Genomic DNA, 24,971 nt, shown 5'->3' on the forward strand with positions numbered 1-24,971 from the left:
CTTGGCAGCCAGTCCCCTATCCCGCCGCCCCTACCCTGGGCCCCCACGTCCATGCTCTTCCTGTGCGGGTCGCAGGCCTTCAGAGTCCACCAAGCCGGACCCAGCATGGGGAGGAGCGGGCACCCGCCTGCAGGGCGCACTGGGCGGTCAGTGCGGCAGGCGCTGTTCAGCTGAGAAACCTACAGGCTTGGCGTGATTGCAACAGACCCGCCACCGGGCCCCCTGGCAGGGCCGGGTCAGGACAGCGTGGTCACAAGGTCACGTGCAGGGAGAGGCTGCACCCAGAGGTCACTGTCCCCCTCCCCTCCCACCGCATCCCCCTAGAGGAAGAATAACTGAGGCCACCGCATGTGGTGCAGGGAGCTGCTGCGCAGACACGGGGTCAGGGAGGGACGGAGGCTAGAAATAAGGACGAGGCTGAAGGAGGCGCCCAGACAGTGGAGAGAACAGATGTGTGCGGGGCCCAGGAGACAGGACGAGGACAGTCTATAGATGAAAAACAAAACAAAACTGAACAGTGAAGTTATTTTTTGAACAATGAACAATGCACTGTCGCACTGTTGTCCCCATTGTTCATCGATTTGCTCGAGCGGGCACCAGTACCATCTCCATTGTGAGACTTGTTACTGTTTTTGGCATATTAAATTCGCCATGGGTAGCTTGCCAGGCTCTGCCATTCAGACGGGATACTCTCGGTAGCTTGCCGAGCTCTCCAAGAGGCATATATTTATATATTTTTCTCTATAATTTGTTGCCTACTGTCTGAACCCCATTGATATGGTGTAGTAATTGTGGAAAATGGGTAGGAAGTGTCTTATAATGTGCTTCGCAGCTGCACAGTCCGGAAAGCGTCCTGGAGCATCGTGGTGGTTGGTAGTGGAGGTCGGCTGCCGGGTCTGGGTCCCTTGGGATGGAGAGGGCTCTCACCCGCCACACAGCTTGGTGCGGAGTCTGGTGGCATGGTTCTGGGAACCTCCTTTTATACTCCCCTCTGGGAGGAGCATCCTGAGTTCGGGAGGATGTAGAATAATCGAGTATAATTTGTAGTGTAATTTGTAGTATAACCAAGTCTAAATAAGGTTCTCAAGGCGGGCTGTAATTGGAATACTGGTATCAGTATAAAATAAGAGACATATGGACGGGGCTGGAGTGATAGTATAGAGTGTTGGGCATTTGCCTTGCACATGGCTAACCCAGGTTCGATTCCCAGCATCCCATATGGTCCCCTGAGCACCGCCAGGAGTAATTCCTGAGTGAAGAGCCAGGAGTAACCCCTGTGTATCACTGGGTGTGAGCCAAAAAAAAAAGAGAGAAAGAGAGAGACATCTGGACATAGACACACAATTTGAACACCCTGGACAATAGGATATGTCTATAAGCCAAAGAATGTCATGGATTGTTCAGTCTCCAGGATGTAGGAAGAGAGAGGAAAGAGCCTCCCTTAAGGAATTGTTTTATTGTAAAAAGAGAAAAAGAGGGCACTACTCCTTAAAAGTCAGTCCTAGTAGCATGAAGGCAGTAAGCATGCAGAACCTTTCCCAGGCTCCCCTGGGAGCTCAGGCTAACTCTCTCCCTCTGAGCAGGTCAACATATCCGTGGGCCCCTAAAATAGCTGTGACAACTCATACTGGCATCCTAGCACCGGGCCTCCCAGTCACAGTGAGATGTGGCCTGGAAAATGTGTCTGATTTTTCAACCATCCACATTTATGACTGGGCAAAAATCCCATGATCTCTGTGAGAAATGCTAAGAATCTGAATCGGAATGTATTAGATCGTTTGATCCCACTACGGAATTGTTTCCCACTCTCAGATTTGGGTCTCATCCCAGGAGAGCAAACCCCAGGAGCTTCCCCAGGCAGGGACCCTGAGCCATGGCCTGTCCACCCAGGGCAAAGCCCGTTAAAAGGGAACCCCAAAGAGGGAGAGTCCGGGACATAGGTTACCTAAAGGTTCTGGTGTGAAAGAGCAATTAGTATTGGGCCTACTTCTCCCCAGTTAGCTCCTGGGTCACCGCTAACCTATGACACTGGCTTTCTTTGCAGCTTCCTACAAACAGCAAAGAAAGCAGGAGGTAGAGCGTCAGGAGGTTTTCTTCCTCAGGAGCTTTTCTGAACTGAGTGTAAGTTTGGGGAAAGGACACCCAAGGGCTGTGACCGCCCTTGAACTGACCTTCACCCCTGAAAGCTGCCTCTGGAGAGTTCAGGATCAGAGACAGGGTGTAGAGTCCATCTGCTCTGAGACTGGAGGGTTTGCTGTGACCTGCCCTTGGCAGGTGCAGTGGGGTGGATGTCCCCTTTGCCCACCTGCCCCCTCCCCAGGAGACTCTTGTAGCCTGGGCCCTGCCCTGGGTGTCAGCACTAGCCGGGTCATGGCTCTGTGGCTTCTGATGGAGGCTGGACAGGCAGATGTGCCCAGAGGGAGGGGGTCCATCAGGACAGAACAGCACCTCAGGGTCTCCCTGGGGGGTCCCCTGTAACTCCATCCCCAGGGACGATCTGGAGAAGCCTCAGCATGTCCTCGGCCACTTCAAGGACAAGATGCATAGTGCTGTGAGCTCATGGGATGGGTCATCTCATCAACTGGGATGGAATGGGTCATCTCACCAACCAGGACAGAATGGGTCATCTTGTCACCTGGAGGAAAAGTGATCTCACAGGAGGGACCCAGAGACACTAACACAAGTGAAAACAGCTGTCACCGCTGGCCAGCATGATTGGGCTCTAGAGGAAGTGCCTGAAGGACCCAAGCACACCAGGTCAGGTGCAAACAGGCCATCACACGGTGACCAGCATGATCTGGCTCCTCTTAGAGAAAGCGCCCAAAGCTACAGCATCCTCAAAGGGGTGTCCAGGACAGGGACAGGGAGGGCAGCAGTGCTGAGGAGGACAGTTTGGGGTTTGCAGCATGGAAAGATCTGGAGCTCCTGTACCATTGTGCAACAGGGCTTGCATCTGCTTAGAGATGGTGGAGGGGTCGGTTGGTGCGCTGTGGTTTCTGTTCTCACAGTGACATGAAACGGGCTAGAGAGATCTCCTGCAGGGGGTTCAGCGTCTGCCTTTCACACTTAGAAGAAACCACTGAAGCTTGTGCCGTGCTGGGCTTCTTCCTGTGACTCAGACTCAAAGATGGTATCTCTCTCCCAAAGGGGCTCATTTTATGAGCTCTGTGGAGCTTTTCAAAAGTTATGAACTATTTAGGAAAAAAATCCAAGCTTTCTGGCTGTGAGGAGAATTCTTTAGCCTGCAGCAGGGTTAATGAGGGCTCTGAGTTACCCAGGTTGGGGTCTTAGGGAAATTCTCCTGGGGGGTGTCTATTTGGAGAATGCAAAGCAATTTCAGTCTTTACTGAAAGTATTACGGTGCATGATGGTCAAATGTAGTGTTTCATGAACATGTCTCTTGAGTCAGTGGAAAACTAATAAGCATTTACAGAAAAAAATGACACAAGAGTTCACGGTGCAGTAGTACTTCTGCAGACCAAGGTTGGGGAGTGGGAAAGAGCCAATCCGTCCTGAGTTTCCCCCAGCCCAGGAGAGTCTGTGGTTGTGGGACACGCCTTTCTCAGGCCTGCCCACACTCATCTCTCTCTTAGGGCCCTTCTGAAGTTCAGACTGGAACCCAAGTCCCAGGAACACCCATACTATAGAACCCCAGGTTCTGAGATTCACCTCTGAGGACCCATTTCCCAGACTCAGAACCACAAGCCCCCAAAAAACCTGAAGAGCCCAAATCACTGAGCCCCAGGGGCAGGGACGTGGGTTAGCAGTAGAGCATTTTCCTTGCACGTGTGAGCTGGTGGGTTCAATCCCCAGAACCCCCAGAATGAAATACCCATGCGCTGAACTCCAAGGTCTGCCAACGTAGAATGGGTCCTGAACCTCAAGTCTTTCCTCTGCTTCCTATTACACTCCCTTTCAATTGCTTCTGTGTGTGTGTGTTGGTGGTGCTGCTGCTCACAGGCTACTGCAGTTTACTGAGTTCTAACCATGGCGTTGGTTCTAAAGATCACACTCAGTGCAAAGTGTGCTGCCTCCCAATCCTGATTATTCTGTTCTGCCCTGCACGACTAGTGTCTGCCCTGAACTGGCCCTGTTTGTGCTTATAAGGGAATAAGCCCTGAGCACCACTATATGTGACAGCCCTGAAAAATAAATAAAGAGAATGTCCTGACCCGTCACCAGGCTGTCTTCACTGGGGCAGCTTGGAGGGGGTGGGTTGAGTTTCCCTTCCCGCCCCAGCAGAACCCTAGTAGCCAAAAACTTCCAGAACCCGGCCACAGCCATACTCAAGGCCACTCTCCACAAGCTTGGATGAGCCTCATCCATGAGGAAAGTTGCACAAGAACCTAGCTATGCAGGACCCATGACTGAAATCTCAAAGCCCGCTCGGACTGGGGCTGGGCCTCCTTCCCCCAGCTCCCCAGTTTTCCAATAGCTTAGCAGTCAGTCACAAGCACAAACTGCCCCTGGTGTCATGTAATCTCATCAATGGCTAAGATCCAGAGACTCTGATATAAAACTCCCGGAAGAGAGCAACATAGAACATCCTGGAGTGCGTGTGACCAAGACCTCTTATACTGTAGCCCACTGATGTACCAAATGTAACACATATTCATTTGGGCTAAACATATGTGCTTGCAATCTCTTATCACTTGTATCACTTGTCACTTGTCATCCCATTGCTCATCCATTTTCTTGAGCAGGTGCCAGTAACATTTCCATTCATCCCTGTCGCATGCTAGTGTAGCCCAATGGTATCTGGAACCGTTCGTTCAGGGTCTTTTCAAAGAAGTCTGACCATCTTGTAGGTGGGCAGCCAGGCATTCTTTTGACGTCCCATGGAATTCAGTTGGTAACAGCTCTAGTTCAGCGGTTATCTCTGAATCGCATTCTGTGTCCAGCCCATCTGATTTTCAACGCCTTTGCAAAAGAGACAGAATCCCTGGTTCTCAATTGTCGATGGAAGTCAGAACTCCGGATTCCTTCTCTCATTTGGGTGAAACGTTATATTCCAAGCATAGCTCTTTCGATTCCTCTTTGGGAGACCCAAATAGCATTTTTTCCTGTTTTCATAGAGCCCAGGTCTCTGAGGCTTATGTTAACACAGGAAGAATGGTGGAGTCAAAAAGATGTGCCTGGAGCCAGAGGTTCTTAGTCCTCTTAACAAGTTCTTCGATGCTCTTGAAGGCGATCCAAGCTGCTCTCTTCTTCCTGTGCAGCTCGGATGCGAGGTCATTCGTCATGTTGAGTTCTTAACCGAGGTACATATAACTGCTGCATTCGAAGATGTTCATTCCATTGAGGGCAAATGGAACATCAGGGACTAGTTCATTTCTCATGAACATTGTCTTCATGACATTCAGCTGCAGTCTGACCTTGCCACACTCACAGTCAAAGTCAGCCAGCATTTGTGCCTCTTGGCTAATTTTTGGTGTTATTAGAAAGATGTCATCAGCGAAGTGGAGGTGGTGTAGTTGCCGACCGTCTATCTTCACTTCCATTCCTTCCCAGTCCAGTCGTTGCATGACGTTCTCAGCAGTGGCACTGAAGAGTTTCGGTGAAATGGTATCACCCTGCCAAACCCCTCTCTTTACATCAATGATCACTTCCTTGTAGAATGGTGAGATCCTGGTGGTGAATTCATAATACAGCTCACAGAGGATCCTGATGTATTGAGTTTGAACACCCTGTTTAGCTAGGACTTCGATGACCACTTCAGTCACAACAAAATCAAAGGCCTTCTTTAAATCGATGAGCGTTAGACGCAGCGGCATCTTGAACTCTCGTGAAACTTCAATGAGCTTGGTCATTGTGTGGATATAGTCGATCATCCTGAATCCTTTTCAGAACCATGCTTGCTTTCATGGTTGTCTTTCATCTAGTGTTCTGCCAATCCTATTCAGGATGACTCAACTGAATAATTTGTAGACCATGGACAACAGGCTGATCGGGCGATAGCTGCCAATGTCATGGATGTCTCCCTTCTTGTACAAAAGAACGGTCCTGCTGGTTTTCCATTGAGACAGAACCTTACATTCAGACAGGTAGCATGTGAAGAGCCAAGCCAGTATATTGACAAGTTCTGGCGGCAGATTCTTCAGGTGTTCGGGTCTGACCTTCTCTGGACAGGGTGCTGTACACTTCTTTACCGATGCAATGGAGTGTCGGATTTCAGGAGGGAGATCATTGGGAATAACATATCAATCCTGCGGAATTTGATATGTGTGAAGGTGGATGTGGCTATCAAAGAGATCCGAGTTGAAGTCATGGATAACCTTTTCCATTACCCTTCCGGAAGATGTGATAGGTTCATCAGGATGTCAGAGGGCAGTCATCTTGGTCTTAAAGTTGATGAAGGACATACTTTTCCCGGCTTCTGCCACTTTGGCCAACACTGCTGATCTTCTCTCTTTGAGGTCTTCCTTTATTGCTTCTCTGCACAGCTTTGCAAATTCGGATGTTAGCTTGTGATTGTCTGAGGCTCGCGCCAAACCACATTGGCGAATGAGCTCAAGAGTTTCGAAGACAGGGATCTTTTTGTGGCTTTCTCTCTCTTAGCGTTCCTCACACAATCATGGAGGTGCTGAACCAGTCGATCGTATTCCTCATCAATGTTGTCAACGACGGCATATTTCCATATTGCCACGATAGTGCCAAAGAGCTCCCAGCTGCTGGTCATTCTGAGAGTTCACTTCTCAAACTTGGCAGGCCTTTCTCCCCACTCCTTGAGGTAAAATTTCACACAAAGGTGGTCTGATTCCATCTGGAATTTTGCGACAACAGTGACATCAGTCTGGCAAAACCTTCGATTGAATATGATGTGGTCAATTTCTTGTGGAACTGTCCACCAAGAAACTCCCATGTACAACATTTAGATTTAGCCTTCTGGAACTGTGAGTTACCATGGATGGTCTTGGTTGACATGATGAACTCAGACAGTCTCTCACCCTGTTCGTTCCATTCTAGGCCATGGGTCCCGATGTGGAGTTCTTCAGGCGACCTTCTCGGTCCTATCTTGGTGTTAAAATAACCGACAATGACCTTGTAGAAGGTGTGGTCTTCTTTATAGAACTTCTCCAGCTCCATGTAGAACTTCTCAATTTCTTCTTTATCATAGTTGGATGTTGGTGCATAGACAATGAAGATAGAAACTGCTGACAATGAGCCACATCTATTCAAACATACGTGTCTGATTCGGGTTGTTAGGCATTCGAATGAATCAATGTTCATGGCCGAGTTCGTGTTGACGAGGACACCAACACCACCAACACCTCTACTGTTGCATGTTCCGAGAAACAGTTCTTCTCCAGTGTCGAAAGCAGTGTGATGTGATCGATGCCTTCTTGTCTCGGTCAATTCAATTATGTCATAATCTCTTATACAAGGGCTTATATGGCTCCAGGATGATATACAACAATCTTCACACACTTTCTTCTTATCGTAGTGGTAAGGTGCTTGGTGGTGGGTTGGTGTTTGAATATTAATTGTAATGAACTGTTGTAAATAACTTTCTAAAAATTAAAATAAAATTAATAATAAAGAAGATTGACAAACTCTGAGCTAGATTTACAAGGAAAAGAGAGAAAATCCAAATAGAGCATATCAGAGATGAGAGAGGAGAAATTACAACAGATACCTCATAGATACAAGAGATCCTAAGAAGTCATTATGTACAATTTATGACACTCAAAGAACCTAGAAGAAATGGATGTTAATTTCTTAGAATCATAGGACCTCCCAAAATTAGTCCAGGAGGAAATAGAAAATATGAACAGACATGTCATATGTAAGGATACTTAAACATTTTTTGTCTTTTACTTGTCAATTATAAGTCTCACTAAAACAAAGTCCAAGTACAGATGTATTCACTAGTGTGTTCAACCAAAACCTCAAAGATTTACTGCCTATAATTCTCTAGTGCTTCAAAATAGCAAATGAACCAGTAATCTCCACAAAAGATTCTGTGAAGGCAGAATAACCTTAATGACAGATGCAGAGTTATTACTGAAAGAGAAAATGAAAATAACCCTGATTAACATTAATGCAAAGATACTCAATAATTATTGGAGAATCAAATTCAGTATTATATCAAAATGATCATATACCATAATAAGGGCATTTTCATTCCAGGATGCACATATATTTCAAAACAAACAAACGAAAAATTAACAACCATATCAACAAAATGGGGGATTCTTTAAAGTATGGTCAAAGTCCACCAAGTAAAATGTGGTCGGAGGTCATGTGGGGGAAGGGTGATGCGGGCCTAATATAGACTAGAGACTGAACACAATGGCCACTCAACACCTTTATTGCAAACCACAACACCTAATCAGAGAGAGAGAACAAAAGGGAAGACCCTGCCATAGTGGCAGTGTGGGGTGGGGGGAGACGGGACTGGGGAGGGTGGGAGGGATGTTGGGTTTACTGTTGGTGGAGAATGGGCACTGGTGAAGGGATGGGTTATCAAACTTTGTATGGGCGAAACATGAGCACAAAAATGTATAAATCTGTAACTGTACCCTCACGTTGACTCACTAATTAAAAATAAACTAATAAAAAAATAAAGCAAGAGAAAAAAATAAAGTATGGTCAAAGTATGATTACAATCAAAAACTACATGTCAATAGATGCAAAGAAAGATTTTTGACAAGACTCAATATTCATTCAATATTTATGACAAAAATTAAAACCTCAACAAAGTAGAGATAGAAGGAACACACTTCAGTATCCTAATGGCCACATAAATAACACTCACAGTCAACATCACAATCAATGGTGAAAACTGTCCTCTGAGATAAGGCTCGAGACAAAACTCTCTACTTTTTCCATTATTGTTCAATATTGTTCTGCAAATATTGAACAAGGAAAAGAAATATAATACACTGAAATTAGAAAGAAGTTAAATTATCACTGCTTGAGCATCACTGGGTGTGGCCCCAGGCATAAAAAAAAACCAAAACATTAAAATCTTAACTTGACTAGATTATATCCCAAACGGCATATTCCAAATAAGGTTACATTCTCAAATGCTTCAAATTCTCAAACGTTTATATAATGCTTAACTATTCCTTAAAATTGGGGGGAAAGACATAACTAGAGAGAAGGAAAAGACAATAATGCAGTTTGAAAGTCGATCATAAAAAGATTTTCCTGGGGCTGGAGCAATAGCACAGCAGGTAGGGCGTTTGCCTTGCATGCGGCCGACCCAGGTTCGATTCCCAGCATCCCATATAGTCCCCTGAGCACCGCCAGGGGTTAATTCCTGAGTGCAGAGCCAGGAGTAACCCCTGTGCATAGCCGGGTGTGACCCAAAAAGCAAATAAATAAATAAATAATATAAAAAGATTTTCCTAATAGTCACTGATTATTTTTTGAAATGTCATGATATCTGTTATGACATCTCTTTGGTTCCTGGTTCTGTTTTTTTGGGTTTTCTATCTTTTTTTCTTTATAAATCTAGATAATCACTTATTAACCATATTTACTGTTTCAGAGAACCAGTTCTTAGTTTCACTGACCTTTAAAATGTTCTTTTTTCAGTTTCCATTTCATTGTTTTCTTCTGTTACTATTTCCTTTCTTCTGTTTTCTTTGTGTTCCCTTTATTGTTTTCTAAAATCAGATAATATTTTTAAATAGTTGATATCTGCTTACAAACTTATGGATTAGAGATACTTTATGGATGAATAGAGATTATTTCCTCATCCACAAAAACATAAAAGTAAAAATGTGACCAACATATCAAAAAATGATCAAACCTAATTATTCTAACTCAGTTGACTAAGTCTTATGTTAGTCAAAATCATTCTGCTGGATTTAGGTCTACAGTTTGATGTTACAAAGTTTATTTCATTCTTTACTCACATAGTCTTAGAAGTTCTGGATCCTTTCATGGTGTAGTCTGACTGTGTGTGAGCCAGTAAAGCACAATTATTGAATCAACACTTGAAAACCAATATCTAAGTATTCTTTGAAGTATCAGTTGTTCAGTGTATGTAGGTGAGTTTTTTCCGTTAAACGCTGAGACTGCATTTTTCTGGGGGGAAAGCACAAATTCTGACTGAAAGCTTAGAGAAGCTTCAGGATGTCACTGAAATTGAGGTATTTCAAAAGGTCTTTAAGGATCTGACACTCTAACCCCAACCAATATAGATGGCCATGGAAATAGTGCAGTAGGGCACACAGGGAGGAAAAGGTTTTAATTTGACAAACAGAAACTGCCACCAGATGATGGTAAGATGCTTCTGTCTCTTTAACTCTGAAGTTTCCTCCAGTGGATCCACCCATTCTGAGCCACCTGACTCAGGGGTTTGAGGGTGGCCACACCAAACAAGAAACTCACTCTCACAGTTAAAGCAAAAGGACCCTGCAGAAGACTAGAGTAAATCTGAGAACACCATCAACTCATTCAAAACGGTGAGCCTGACTGAGAAAATGGTCCAGAGTCATTGAAGGAAGGAAGCTCTCTGATGGGGCAGTGGTAGCCCTGAAGTCTGTGTGGGGATGGGTTTTATTCTGCAGAGGAGCTGGGTGTTTTGCCAACAACCTAACAAGGAGGGTGGTGCCAGATGATAAAGGAGAGGGAGAGGAAGAGGGAGAGGAAGAGAGCACTCTAGCAGTGTCCTGTTCTCCCATTGTTCATCGATTTGCTCAAGCGGGCACCAATAACATCTCCATTGTGACACTTGTTGTTACTGCTTTTGAATATCCAATATGCCACAGAGAGCTTGCTTGCTGCACGGGTGGGATACTTTCGGTAGCTTGCAGGGCTCTCTGAGAGGGATGGCGGAATAATACCTGGGTCAACCTCATGCAAGGCCTACACGCTATGCTATCGCTCCAGCCTGAGAGGAAGAGAATGTTGATTAATATGATGTCAACACGCTCATGTTGTACTTGATTATAGTAAGGATGATGCAAAGAGATAGAAGATAAACACAGATGATATCACTGATGTTTTGAATAACTGGATGAGATATTGCAATGGTTTAAAAGGGGGAGCGTAGAAGCCCTCCCTTATCCCCAAGAACAGGGAAGAGAAGGAAAGAAATAGTGTGGAGAAGAGGGGGTGAAGGGATAGATGAGAAGCAACGGGGTAAAGGGGATTCAGGGACATTGGCGGTTTTAGAACTAAACATCCAAACAGACTCAACAACACTGAAATCAGGAGACCCAAACTTTAACCATGTAGAAGGATTTGCTATTATTTTAGAAGTACATTTGTGAATCCCTCCGGTTTACATTTCCTTACTACAGACTTGTTGCCAGCTCATCTTTGTGGAAGGATGGCAGAAATTACATAGGAGTGGGTGAACTAAATTTTCTTGCCCTCCCTGGACCTAATATGCTGTCAATGAAATTTAGGATCATTAGCCCAATAGGAATTCGAGCGGAAGCCATAATGTGCAGCTGTCAAAATTGAGGTGGGAGAGGAGGGAAAAGCATTCCAGGTACAGAGGTCAGGCTGAGTGTGCTGGGGTGAAGGAAGCCGCACTGCAGAGGTCAGGATGAATGTGGGGAGGAGAGGAGGAGGTGATGGTGCAGAGAGCAGCGTTAATGTGGCTGAGTAGAGTGAGACTGTAGTGGACAGTGGTCAGTGAGTGTGGTGCTGGTGGAGGGCCAACCTTTGGAGTGTTGGCAAACCTTCAAAGGAAGTAAAAGTATGTTGGTGGGATATTCATGTATTTTCCATACTTTATTTTTCAATGTTTTTCTCAATTATAAGTGAATGTTAGCATCATTCTAAGAAATGTTATTATTTGTTTTTTCCCCCTCTTGGTTCATATTTCTGTCTTCACTTTCTTCCAGTGGTGCCGTTCACTGCTCTACTTTTAGATTATCTTTATAGAGTAGAAAACTTAACCTTTTTGGAGTTGGAAAAAAATGTTTTTAGTTGGACATTTGCACTTTAATCTGTTTATGGTGGCAGTTTTTGTCATGTGGTATCTTTTTTGTGTAATCCAAGTTAGGAGTCTTTCATATTTCTACTGCAAATCCTAGAAGTCCTGTCCTCTCACTGAGGTTACAAAGACCTTACCTGCATTTCTTCTTTTTTTTTAATGTGTCCTTAGTTGTACATTTTAGTTTCTAATCCATTTAGAATTTGTATGATATGGGAAAATAGATGCAATTGGAGCCTTTCCACGTGCCTCGAGTTTTCCCCGTGTAGCTGTGTGCTCCATCTGCCATAACATGACATGTGGCCCTAGTGAGTGTCTATGGAAACCACTCAGCTAAATTGAACTTAAAGACCGTGAGAGGGGCTGGGTGAAGCCATTCTAAATTCTAGCTCCTCTGTGGATGCACCCGCTAATCCACTGGTGGAAACTAGAATGTTTGAGTCTCCCATTGTTGATCCTCCCTTATTGCTCTTCTCTTTCTTTCTTATCTGAACTGCTTTACGTCGGGGAACAGTTTTTCCCCTGAGGTGCCCAGACACATTGTGCACCAGGTCTGGGCAGACATGGTGTGAAGGGTGACAGGTGCGAAGAGAAAAATCACACACTCCATGAGCGGTTGATGGCCATTCACTTTATTGCCAAATACACACATATTTTATAGGGGGTCTCGACTTAAGATGATGGTTCGATCATATAAAGTTTAGTATTATAACCTATCATCCTTCCAACTCTGCTTTGCCCTGGCCCGGTCCCAATTAGGGCTAGATGCTACAGTTAGGAATGACTCGCTAACCATACGTGACAATTTTTAGGCAGCCAGGTGACATTGAAGGCCGGATACCTGGTGCTTGTCAAATACGTCCAGACACTTCCTACTCAGTTGCTATGCAGGGACAGATCTTATCTGCTCTGGAGCCTGTAAAGCTGTCCACAGCTTTACATTTTCCCCCCGTGACTGCAGTTTGGGCTGGAGCGATAGTACAGCAGGTAGGGCATTTGCCTTGCACTCGGCCAACCTGGGTTCAATTCCTCCACCCCTCTCAGAGAGACCGGCAAGCTACCAAGAGTACCCTGCCCGCACAGCAGAGCCTGGAAAGCTACCCGCAGCGTCTTCAATATGTCAAAAACAGTAACAACAAGTATCACATTGGAGATGTTACTGGTGCCCACTCAAGCAAATCGATGAGCAACGGGATGACAGTGATACAGTGACAGTGATGACTGCAGTTTACACTTAGGCACTTTATTTATTTATTTATTTTTGCTTTTTGGGTCACACCTGGCGATGCACAGGGTTTACTCCTGGCTCTGCACTCAGGAATTACCCCTGGCCGTGCTCAGGGGACCTAATGGGATGCTGGGATTTGAACCCGGGTCGGCCGCGTGCAAGGCAAACACCCTACCCGCTGTGCTATCTCTCCAGCCCCCACTTAGGCACTTTAGCTACATAAAAATAAATAATGAAAATTTAAATGTTCTTATTTATAAATCTAATATGGAGGAATATATTAATTGCACTTTAATGGTACTTTGATGTGATGGTGCTGACCTGGCTTGATGCTCTTCTGGATCCAGGGAACTTTTGCTCTCAGACATTTACTGGGGTGTATTATGCTGTAATGCTCAATTTACTCATGTTTAATAACCCTATATTTCTCTTATAAATCACAATCAATTTGTTTTCAGTGCCCTACAACATGCTAAGTATTTTAATCAATATTCATAAAGAGACATGATATGTTTCCTCTTTTTTGGTTGAAAAGCTACTAGCCTGTGGAAATGATATTATACGGACTCATTGCAAGAACTGAGCATTTTCACTCATTTGGTGATAAATGTACTTTTAATAGCATTGAGCTGATCCCCTCTTTAGAGGTGTAAAAGTGTCCCCCATTTGGACCAGGAACTCTTTGTGGGAAATCTCCTCAATTACTTTGTTTTTGTTTTTGCTTTTGTCTTTTCGTGTTAATTCAACAGTGCCCTCCTCTTTCTTTACTGGGGTAAGTATTACTACAGACCATCACAAATTTGGGGGAAGGAAATAAATAAGAAAAGGTGATCTTCCCCTGTCAAGATGGATCATTTTCCTCTCTCCTCCCTTCCTTCAGGTCAAGTGCCGTGTAGGTGCAGCACCTGCTGTAGACCATGGGCGACCCTCTGTTGGACGACCCTCAATCCAACGCCCTGAGGATTGTCCTCGTAGGGAGAACCGGAAGTGGGAAAAGCGCCACCGCCAACACCATTCTCGGGGAAAACAAATTTCTTTCAAGGCTGTCTGCTTCCTCTATAACCCCGAAATGCCAGAAAGCGTTCCGGGAGTGGAAGGGGAGGAACATCCTCGTCGTGGACACCCCGGGGTTCTTTGACACCGAGGAGAAGCAGGACACCACCTGCAGGGAGATCAGCAAGTGTGTCCTCTACTCCTCTCCGGGCCCTCACGCCTTCATCCTGGTGCTGCAGCTGAACCGCTACACTGAGGAAGAGCAGCAAGTCTTTGCCATGGTCAAGGCTCTCTTTGGGGAGTCGGTCACCAGGCACATGATCGTCGTGTTCACGCGCAAAGAAGACTTGGAGGACACAAGCCTTCGTGACTTCATAGCTGAAGCTGACGTGAGCCTAAAAAACATGGTCAGGGAGTGTGGGAGCCGCTGCTGTGCCTTCAGCAACAGAGCAGAGAGGGATGAGAAGGAAGCTCAGGTGCAGGAGCTGATGCAGCTGGTAGAGAAAATGATCCTCAACAACGCCCGCTTCACTGATAAAATATACGAGGATGTAGAGGAAAGACTGAAACAGAAGGCTAAGGTCTTGATCAAAATTTTTGATCGTCAATTGGAAAAGGAAATTCAACTAGTAGAAGAAGTGTATGTCACCAAGCCACAAGAAGAAAAGGAACAAAAAATAAAATTTCTAAAAGAGCAACATGCTACCCGAATAAGAAATATAAGGGAGGAAGCTGGGAAGAACATATTTGGTGATATTTTAGAGATGATTATTAACATATTTTCAAAATTAAGGTCTGTTTTTAGGAAGTAATGCAATTTTCAGTTTATCTCCTATTGTTGGTTCTAGAATTAGAGTGAATTATCTTTAACAACATGCCTTACTCAGTGACCAAATATTAAGTTAATATCTGTAATAAATTTCTATTTTTGTTTTTTTTTGCTTTTTTGGGTCACACCCTGCGATGCACAGAGGTCACTCCTGGCTCTGCACTCAGGAATTACCCCTGGCGGTGCTCAGGGGACCATATGGGATGCTGGGAATCGAACCCGGGTTGGCCACGTGCAAGGCAAACACCCTAACCGCTGTGCTATCATTCCGGCCCCTGTAATAAATTTCTGAGAATAAAGCAACAAAAGCTAAGAGACTGTCTCTAAGAGTCTGTGTCCCTGGGCATTCTACAAAGTGAGTATTTAATTTGATATATCAATGAATCTAAAATTAGAAATTTAATTTACCCAAACTCAACAAGACTTTTAAAATCTTATTTTCTCTATGAAGATGAAATAACACCTTACCTTCAATATAAGGTCCCCACGTTGTCTGGGAGAGTGATGTGGCATAAGCATGTTTACTGACACATAGTTGTAGACTATAAAATTTTAACTCCTTAGCTGTGGACATAATCATTCACTAACTTAATCCATATGCATGACAACTCATATGTTATCCAGTCACTGAGGCGCTTACATGGCTAAACAAAGTGATAAAGGTGCAACTAAGTGAATGCTTTCTTGTGTGCATAATAGGCGCGATTCATGCACTTACATCCATTTGATTATTGTTGTTACATTCACTTGGTTACCAAATATGCAACAACAGTAGCTAAAGCGGGTCTCATTTCCCTGACCCTGAGGGAGCCTCCAGCTGGTCGGGAAGAACGAGAGGGCTCGTACTAAGCAGACGGCGCCAAGCCAACGGAGGGGACGGCCCCGCAAGCAGCTGGCCACCAAGGCGGCCGCAAGAGCGCGCGTCCACGGGCTGCGAGCAGAAGCCGCCCCGCGACCGCCCGGCACCGTGGCGCAGCGCGAGAGCCGCCGCCCCTGCAGCCCACCGAGCTGCTCCTCCGCCAGCTGCCGTCCGGCGGCTGGAGCGTGAGATCCCAGGACTTGGAGACCCACCTGCAGTCCCAGAGCTCGGCGTCACGGGGCTGCAGGGGGCGAGCCTGGTGGCGCTCTTCGAGGACACCAACCTCTGCGCCATCCACGCCAAGCGCGCGACCGTCATGCCCAAGGACGTCCAGCTGGCGCGCCGCAGCCGCCGAGAGACAGTGTAAAGCTTACGATGCTGAAATCTCAGGGCTGGGACAAATGGGGACGCTGCTGGCGCCTGCTAGAATAAATGGATGATTAATGGGATGACAGTGACAGTGACAGTGATTATTGTTATATGGTAATAGGAAGGCTCATATATAATAATGTTGGCTTCAGTCACTACAAAAATCAATGGATATTTTAATTTTTTAAAGTTTCATATGAACTTTTAAATTTTACTTTTAATATTTTCACTTTAAATGAAACAAAACTAGTCCTTTTACTGAGATAATGGTGAAACAAGTGGAGACGCTGGTGGAAGGTGTGGGGTTGGAGCATTGCATGCACGAAACACCCTCATTAACAGAACTGTGAATACTGTGCCTCAATTATAATTTTAAATAATCACACTCTGGACAAGAACTGAGTTTTGAAAGGAGGTAAGGTGATATACAAGATGCCCTTTCAGTAACAGTATTGCAAATACAGTGCCTAAAGGAAAAAAGAGAAATTATATATTAGATACACACATAAAATGTGAGATATTTTGAGACTGGAGCAATAGCACAGTGGTAGGGCGTTCGCCTTTCACACGGCTGACCCGTGTTCGATTCCTCTGCCCCTCTCAGAGAGCCTGGCAAACTACCAAGAGTATCGCGCCTGCACAGCAGAGCCTGGCAAGCTACCCGTGACATATTGGATATGCCAAAAACAGTAACAATAAGTCTCACAGTGAGAGACGTTACTGGTGCCCGCTCAAACAAATCGATGAGCAATGGGATAACAGTGACAGTAATGTGAGATATAATAATTTTCATAAATTTTCTTTTACTGGATGGTATTTGAATAATTTCATTAGGCATTTTTTTGTAACAAGCAATATAAAATAAATCATTCTAGCATGCTAAGAGGACAGGCTTGTGGGAGTGGAACGGATATGGGAGTAGTGGTGGAGGGAAGATTGCAGTGGCAATGGGATTGGTGTTGGAACATAGAGTAACTGTCATCATCATCATCATCATCATCATCATCATCATCATCATCATCCCGTTGATCATCGACTTTCTTGAGCGGTCTCAGTAATGTCTCTATTCATCCCAGTCTTGAGATTCTGTACTATGAACAATTTTATAAGCCATGGTGTTAAAGTTTTAAAAATGAAAAATGAAAATAAAAACAGTATTCCAAATTACAATGGCTAAAATATATTAAATTTTAAAACTTTGAACACATTTTAAAATATTTTTCAATATCAAATTAATATTGATTTAATATGAAATATTATTCAGTATGTGAATATTGAACAACATGTTGGTCAGGACTGATTCATAAGATGAGCCGGGGGGAGTGAGGGAGGTGGCAGGAAGGATACTGGGAACATTGGTGGTGAGAATGGGCACTGGTGGAGGGATGGGTACTCGACCATTGTATCACTAAAATGTAATCACGGAAGTGTATAAGTCTGTAATTGTATCTCACAGTGTTTCATTTTTTAAAAATTAAAAAACAAAGAATTCACTGACTAGAGACTAACAAATGAACCCCAGAAGATGACAGCTTCCCACAGAGATGTCTCCGAACCCTGTACCAAGCTGATTTCAATGGGGCGTCTCAGATGGAGCAGGCATTCTCTCTCCGCCTACTTCAAATGAACCCCAGAGGCTACAAACCTCCAGAAGAAAAACCCAGTTACTCGGGACTAGTGACTGAAAACTCCAGGCCATATGGAGGCAGGTATGGGCCATCTCACCCATCTCCTTGACCATCGAATATCCTGGCTGTCATGCTCACAAACTGCCTCCTCAGGCCATTTAAGCACATTAATGGTAACAATCCAGAGACTCACAAATGAATCTCAGAAGAGAACAGTTCACCATAGAGATGTCTCTGGACCCCAATTATTTAAAGTTTTAGACATCCTATTCTATTCATAACAAGCAATACAAAATAAATTATTTAACATCTGACTGTGGGGCAAGCTTTAGTGGTGGTGAGAAAATTCAAAATAATGGTGGAAGGAAGGTGTAATGGTGGTGGAATTGGGGTTGAAATGCTGAATATAATCAATTACTGTGAACAACTTTATATAAATAAAATTGAAAGATTAAAAAAATAATGTTGAAAAAAATAATAATAATGTTGAAGGAAGAAAGTCAAGGGATCATATTCTAAACATCTAGCAGTGCATCTGAATGCTATGTTCACCAAAGGTATAATGAGATGTTCAAGGTGTTGTAATTGCTACAACCACCAAGAAAATAAGATGAGGTTTTTAATTTTTTTAATATTTTATTGTGAAGTTTATGTGCACTTCATTATATTTTTAAAACAATAATTTATTGCCTCTCTTCCAAAGTTTTGTGAATTTACAAAAAGAGAAAACACTAAGGTTCTAGTGAGCTCCCTTCAGACTAGGAATGCAGAGTCTGGCGGGACGGGGTGGGAGCCTGGGGGAGCGGCTCGCGGGGAGCCACAGCAAAGCTCTGCCAGCATCTCTAACGTGGTCCCTGACTCGGCTGCGTTGCCCTGGGACAGGCATTTGTCACACCACCTCCCAGACACAGGGGCCATCCGGCACGTCACTGCAACACTGCAGATGGGTTTGGGTCTTTGTGTCTGCCCACTTACAACATGAAACTTTCAGATCATTTCTGAGAGCTAAACTCGTTGATGAATTCACTGTGTTCTGCTTTTGTTGACACAAAGCCTCAGATCAGCTCGAGACCTTCCTAGCGGCCTCTTCTCTGCTGTGAGTAGGGCTGGAGTCGCTGCTGGGGGCTTCTCTCTGCTTTGCTGTAGATTTGGGCAAGCCTGGAGCCCCACTAGCCTTCGTCTTCTCACTTTCTGCTTCTTTGATTAGTTGGTCCACAAGCTCAACTGTTTCCTGAAACTGGTGGGTTTTGTCCACCAAGAAGAGCTTTACCTTCTTCCTGCAGCTCCACTGGGTAACATCCAGCTCCCACACCCGAGCTTCCTCAGCTCGTCAAAGTGCAGCCCCGTTTCACCCAGGACGTCCTTGGCCTACATGAGCTTTATGTACCGTGGCTGTCCACCCCTTTGCAGATGAATAGTAGCTTTAGCTAGACTCATGAAAAGTAATAATCCTAACAAATCAGATCAGAGTTGAAAATATGTTAGAAATACAAAATATCACAACAGGTTACTATGAACAACTTTGTGCTCCTAATCTAGAGCCTCTACATGTAATAGATACATTTTACACTTTGGCAACCTCCCATGACTACATCACAAGTAGAAAACCTGCAGACCTACCCTGAGTAAGGAAACTGAATGAAATCAAAACTCTCCCAAACAGACATAGAATGACTGCATTCACTTGTGGAATATAAAATAACACAACATTACACTAATACCCAAGGACAGCAGAGATATGAGCCAGGAGGATCACTCCACAGCATGGAAGCTGGAAGTCGGCCTCACACGCTGGGGAAAAAGGCAGTTGGGATGGAGAAGGGACCACTAAGTCAATGATGGTTGGAGGGATGACTCAGGTTGGGAGATGTGTGCTGAAAGTGGACTAAAGACTAAACATGTGGCCTCTTAGTAACTGTATTACAAACCATAATGCCCAATAGGAGAGGGAGAGTAAGAAGGAAGGTGCCTGCTGCGGAGGCAGTGGGTGGGATGTGGTGGGGGTGGCAGGAGGGATACTGGGGACATTATTAATGGAAAATGTGCACTGGTGGAGGGAGGGCTGCTTAATCATTGTATGACTGAAACTGAATCATGAAAGTTTGTAATTGTATTTCATGGTGATTCAATAAAAATTTTAAAACTCTTGCCAAAAATTAAATTCCAAGCCAGATGGGCTTACTAGTGGTTTTCCAAATCTTCAGAGAATTATTACCCGTACTCCTAGGCCCTTCCAAAATATCAAAGAAAGGGGAATTCTTCTGAAAGCTTCTATGAAAACAACATTACCCTAATTCCAAAATCAAACAGAGATATTACTGGTAAAGAAAATGATGTTTCAATATCCCCAATAATTTTTTTTTGCTTTTTGGGTCATACCCAGCGATGCACAGGTGTCAGTCCTGGGTCTGCACTCAGGAATTACCCCTAGCGGTGCTCAGGGGACCACATGGGATGCTGGGAATCGAACCCGGGTTGGCCGCATGCAAGGCAAATGCCCTACCTGCTGTGCTATCATTCCAGCCCCCATCCCAATAAATTTTTATGTAAAGATCTTCAACGAAATCTTAGCAAACTAAATCTAAAATTACATTCAAAAGGAACATACACTATCTCAGTGGGATTAATTTCAGAAATGCAAGCATGGTTCATAATACACAAATCAATTAATGTAATACACCATATGAACAAAAGAGAAAAATCTTACATTATGTCAATATATGCAGGGAAAGTTTTTGGTAAGATCCAATAGCCATTAATGATTTTTAAAATCCCTCAACAAATTAGGAATAGAAGGAACCTCAGGATAGAATGACAATTTACAGCAAATTAACCTCAAACACCGTATTTCTTCTCAATAGTAAAAACACCAGCATGTAATTTCATTTTTATAGTAAAGATACACTACTTTATAGTGTTTAATAGTCATGAATGTATTGTCTTCTATATTGGATGTTCAGGTATAAAGTCTATCAGTTCTAATAAGATGATGCGAAATATTGTGTTTGCTCGGGGATTGGGGTGCACAGGTAAAGACATGATGAAAGCATGCAAAGTAAAAGGAACACATGAATTTAACAACAACAACAAAATAAACATAGAGGGGAGTGATATTCTCAATCTTATGCCGATTAAGTTAAGGTGCACTTTAAATCAGAGTCCACTTTCAGCTTGTAATACTTTGCCTATTAAGTACTCAAACTCACTATTGTATTATTTTGGCTTATTTGGGCTTAGGTCACACCCCGATGCATTCAGAGCTTCCTCCTAACTCTGCCTGTCCTCAGGGGCCATTCCTGTGGTGCCTGGGGGGACCATATGTGGTGCCAGGGATTGAACCTGGTCAACTTCACACAAGGTAAGCACCTTATCTGCTGTACTGTCTCTTCAGCACTCGCCATGGCGTTTTGGAATCACTAACAACTCAGAGAGTATTTCATTTCAAAGTCCCTCTCGCCACTTAACTCTGAGAGTTTGAATGTTTGCTATAAATAACATCTCACAAAATTCATTGCCCACATTAAAAATCCCCCAGGCCACCTTGACCACTGTGCACCAGTGGGAACAAGGTGAGTGTGCAGAAGAGGCTTCAATGCAGCTGTGGTTCTGACTGGAATGTTCCCTGAAGGGACACATCCCTGGCCCACATACATTGGAGGTATTTGTAGCTCTTGGAACTGTCTTCTCCATGCCAGAGTGAGAAGTCTCTCTCTGAAATGGCGCGTACACATAATGAACTGCAATCATACTCATAAATCGAAAGTAACAAAAGACTATTTGAAATGCTTGTGTGCCCGTTAGCTGTGCCTCAAGCTTTGGGAGACAGGGGAAAGCGGCCACAGGTGGTCAGCAGAGCTGCTGAGTGGGGCCCAGTGTGGAAGGAGCCAGGGAAGGGGACACACAACCACGGCTGACACTTGCCGCTGACTCCCGGGTGTCAAGAGTGAGAGAAGAGCACAGCAAAGACAGAGCACAGGGATGAAGTCACAGGCCAGGGCCCCCATCACACTCCCAAGGCTGCATGTGGGGCTTGAACGGGGCCCACGGCCTTGTCCCTCTAGGTCTGCGTCTCCCATTCCTCCCCTTCACCCGTTAGTGCTAGACACAGAACAATGTCATTGCAGAGAGCAGGAGGGAGCCTGGCACTGACCTTTGAGTCTCTCACTCACTGAAACCTCATCCTGTTTGATCCTCAGCCCGTTTCCTCACCCCTCCCCAGTGTTCACAGAACCCTGCAGAGAGTCACTTCCTTTCTACCCACCGCCCATCTCAGATGGTTTCATTTTCCTCTTATCAGTCATTCAGAGGTTGATGTGTGTGTGTGTGTGTGTGTAAGTTAAAACTTGGTTTTGAGTGTTTGCCCCAAATGTGAAAACAACAGTTGCTCATCCTCAATCACAAACCATGGAGGCGGAGTTGCTGCTGTTGCTGCTTCAGAAGCTGTGTCCTCCCAGAGCCAGAGGCCTGTCCTGTCTGTTGGGACCTGAAGGTCTGTTCTCTGCCTCAACCTGCAGCTCCACCTGCTCTCCCAGAATGATGCTTCCTATCTCTGAGGAGAGGGTCCACCTGGACAGTGGTCAGGCTCAAAAAGTCCATCATTGACCACAACTCACATGTGCTGTAGTTTTGGTGAGCCTTTTGGGAATGATAGCTTCAATCCCAATATGCACTAATTTAGAGTGATTTGGGAGGGGGGTGGTGCACACCCAGCAGTACTCTGGGCTTGCTCCTGGCTCTCTTCAGCCATCTTTCCAGGAGGGGCTCAGGGCACCCTATACAGTGCCGGGAATCAAACCTAGGCCAGCTACCTGCAAGGCAAGGACCCCACCCACTGTCCTGTCACTCTGGCCCCACCAACATGCATTTCCATTTTAGGAAACTGCCCTTTCCGTTGAGGACTCCCACCAGGCTTCACTGTTTTGACTTCCAGACAGGGTGGCAGGGGTGTGTCTGGAGGTGATGGACTCTTCCAACCTTCCAGCCATCCCCTGTCCTCCCGGGCTTCTCTGAGTGCTGCTAGTGACCCGGATGCGCTGCCTCACAGATGAGAATCACCAGGTGGCCGTGTGCCCAGGTGCTGCTCAGGGTGAGGGCGCTGTCCCACACCAGGCTGGTGTCCACCCACAGGCAGGACTCATGGAGTGTCCCCGGATGAATGCCCAGGAGACAAGGACATGGAGTTTGTAAATAATTTCCTTCCAAAAATCAAAAGGACTCACCTTGAAATTGGGGTCAGAAATAAAATATCCTGGACTGGTGCACAAAGAAATAAAACTCTTGTTATAAATGAGTGGTTGAAAGAAATGATTGCTCTGATAATAAAGTTTCATAGAGAAATTTTAAGAAAATGCTAAAGATTTCTTCTGAAATGAAAGACCTTCTTTGAAAGCACCAAACAAGTTTTTAATGAAAACAAGCATCCAGAGATAAATAGGTTAAAATTTTTCATAATTGTAAGCAACGTTCTTTGGTGTGAGCTGAGATGCTTCTAAAATAATAATTCAAGTTTCCAGATCTATAACAGATGTTGCAAATTAATGGCCAAAAATATTGGATAAAAATATATTTTAATTTTAAAAATTTATTTAATTCAAGAACCATGATTTGCTCAGCACCAATCCCACCACTGATGTCAACTTCCCTCCACTGGTGTTCCCACATTCCCTCCCACCCCACCCCTGCCCCACCCCTGCCTGCCACCTTGACAGGCACATTACAAAATGCCCCTGGTTGCAGCTGGAATCTCATGTTTTCTGTGTTGTTGACACTGTACCACTCACCCCATCACCAGCATAAGTGACTCCCCTGCCCCTGTTCACCCATTACTTCCTTTTCTTATCTTCAACCTTCCCCCTCCTGATTTCTTTCTTTCTCTGTCCTTTTCCTCTCTAGGTACTGAGGTTAAGTGTGGCTTAAGCCTCCCCTCTTTACTACATTACATTCCCCCATTCAGTTATTCTATGCACCACAGATAAGTGAGATCATCCCATGTTTATCTTTCTTCTTCTGACTTACTTGACTCAACATGATATCTTCCAGTTTGAAATTTAAGATTTGACCAGAAACATGCAGCACATTGAGGAAAATATAGGCAAAACACCCAAGATTTGTACCTCAAAGGTGCTTTCAATAATTTGATACCACTGGTAAATGCAATTAAGTAAAAAGTAAACCAATGGGACTACATCAATTAAAGAGCTTCTGCATGGCAAAAGAAACACAAGATAAAACTAAAAGGCAGCTAAATTAATAGGGAAAGTGCTCCCGTTCAATGATCAGATAAAGGGTTGAGACCCAAGACAAGTAAAGTACTCACATATATCAACATAAAAATCATTCAAAAACCCCATTCAAGAAATGGGGAGAGGAGGTGAACAGACACTTCTCGGAAAGACAGTCAGACATGCAGCATCACTTCTCATTAGGGAAATAAAATCCAGATGACAACGAGAAATCACTCCCACCAGTGAGAATGACACATATCAAAAACAGTAAGAACAATCTCTGTTGGCGGGAATGTGGTGAGAAAAGAACTCTCATCCACTGTTGGCAGGAATGTGATCTGGCTCAAGACCTGTGGAAAACAGTATGGAGCCTCCCATGAAACTTCTAATAGAACTCAGGGCCAGAGCAATAGCACAGTGGAGAGGGTGCTTGCTTCATACGTGGCTACCCCGGGTCCTCTCCCCAGCATCCCATATGATCGCCCAAGCACCACCAGGAGTAACTTCTAAGTGTTGAACCAGTACTAACCCCTGAGTATCTCAGGGTGTGACCACTCTCGCCCCCCAAAATAATAACTTTAGAATTGACCTGACACATAACTCAGTAAGTATAGAGTTTTTTCATTCTTGTTGTTGGTTTGGGGTCACACCCAGCAGTGTTCATGGATTATCCCTGGTTCTGAGCTCAGCGATCACTCTGGGTGGTGCGTGGGGGGTCCATATGTGGTACCAGGAATCAAACCATGATCTTTGTGTGCTGCAAAGCATCTTAGCCCCTGTACTATCTCTTATCCTTAAGATAGTTTCAACATATCCGATGAGAATTTCGATAGGCTCTTCTCACCAACTCCCTGAGACCAATTCATCCGAAAGTCCCTCCTCCCAGCTCTGACACTCCCAAGTCCATCTTTATTTCTCAGAAACATTCATCTCCTTCTA

At 44.6% G+C, this 24,971-nt stretch overlaps 1 protein-coding gene and 1 pseudogene across 1 annotated transcript; both read left to right on the forward strand.

Moving 5' to 3' along the window:
* Positions 1-14,047: 14,047 nt before the first annotated feature.
* LOC105943409 (GTPase IMAP family member 7-like) lies at positions 14,048-14,935 on the forward strand. Its single transcript, XM_012935393.2, has one exon. It carries the CDS (start codon positions 14,048-14,050, stop codon positions 14,933-14,935), a length of 888 nt encoding a protein of 295 aa, XP_012790847.2.
* Positions 14,936-15,592: 657 nt separating this feature from the next.
* LOC129403325 (histone H3-like) lies at positions 15,593-16,178 on the forward strand (annotated as a pseudogene).
* The last annotated feature ends 8,793 nt before the right edge of the window (positions 16,179-24,971 follow it).

Source organism: Sorex araneus, chromosome 1, assembly GCF_027595985.1.
Source record: "Sorex araneus isolate mSorAra2 chromosome 1, mSorAra2.pri, whole genome shotgun sequence".
In the NCBI taxonomy this organism is placed as follows: Eukaryota; Metazoa; Chordata; class Mammalia; order Eulipotyphla; family Soricidae; genus Sorex; species Sorex araneus.

What these genes read in the sequence shown, in the direction of transcription:
- LOC105943409 (XM_012935393.2), top strand. Translation starts at nt 14,048, where the DNA reads ATGGGCGACCCTCTGTTGGACGACCCTCAATCCAACGCCCTGAGGATT.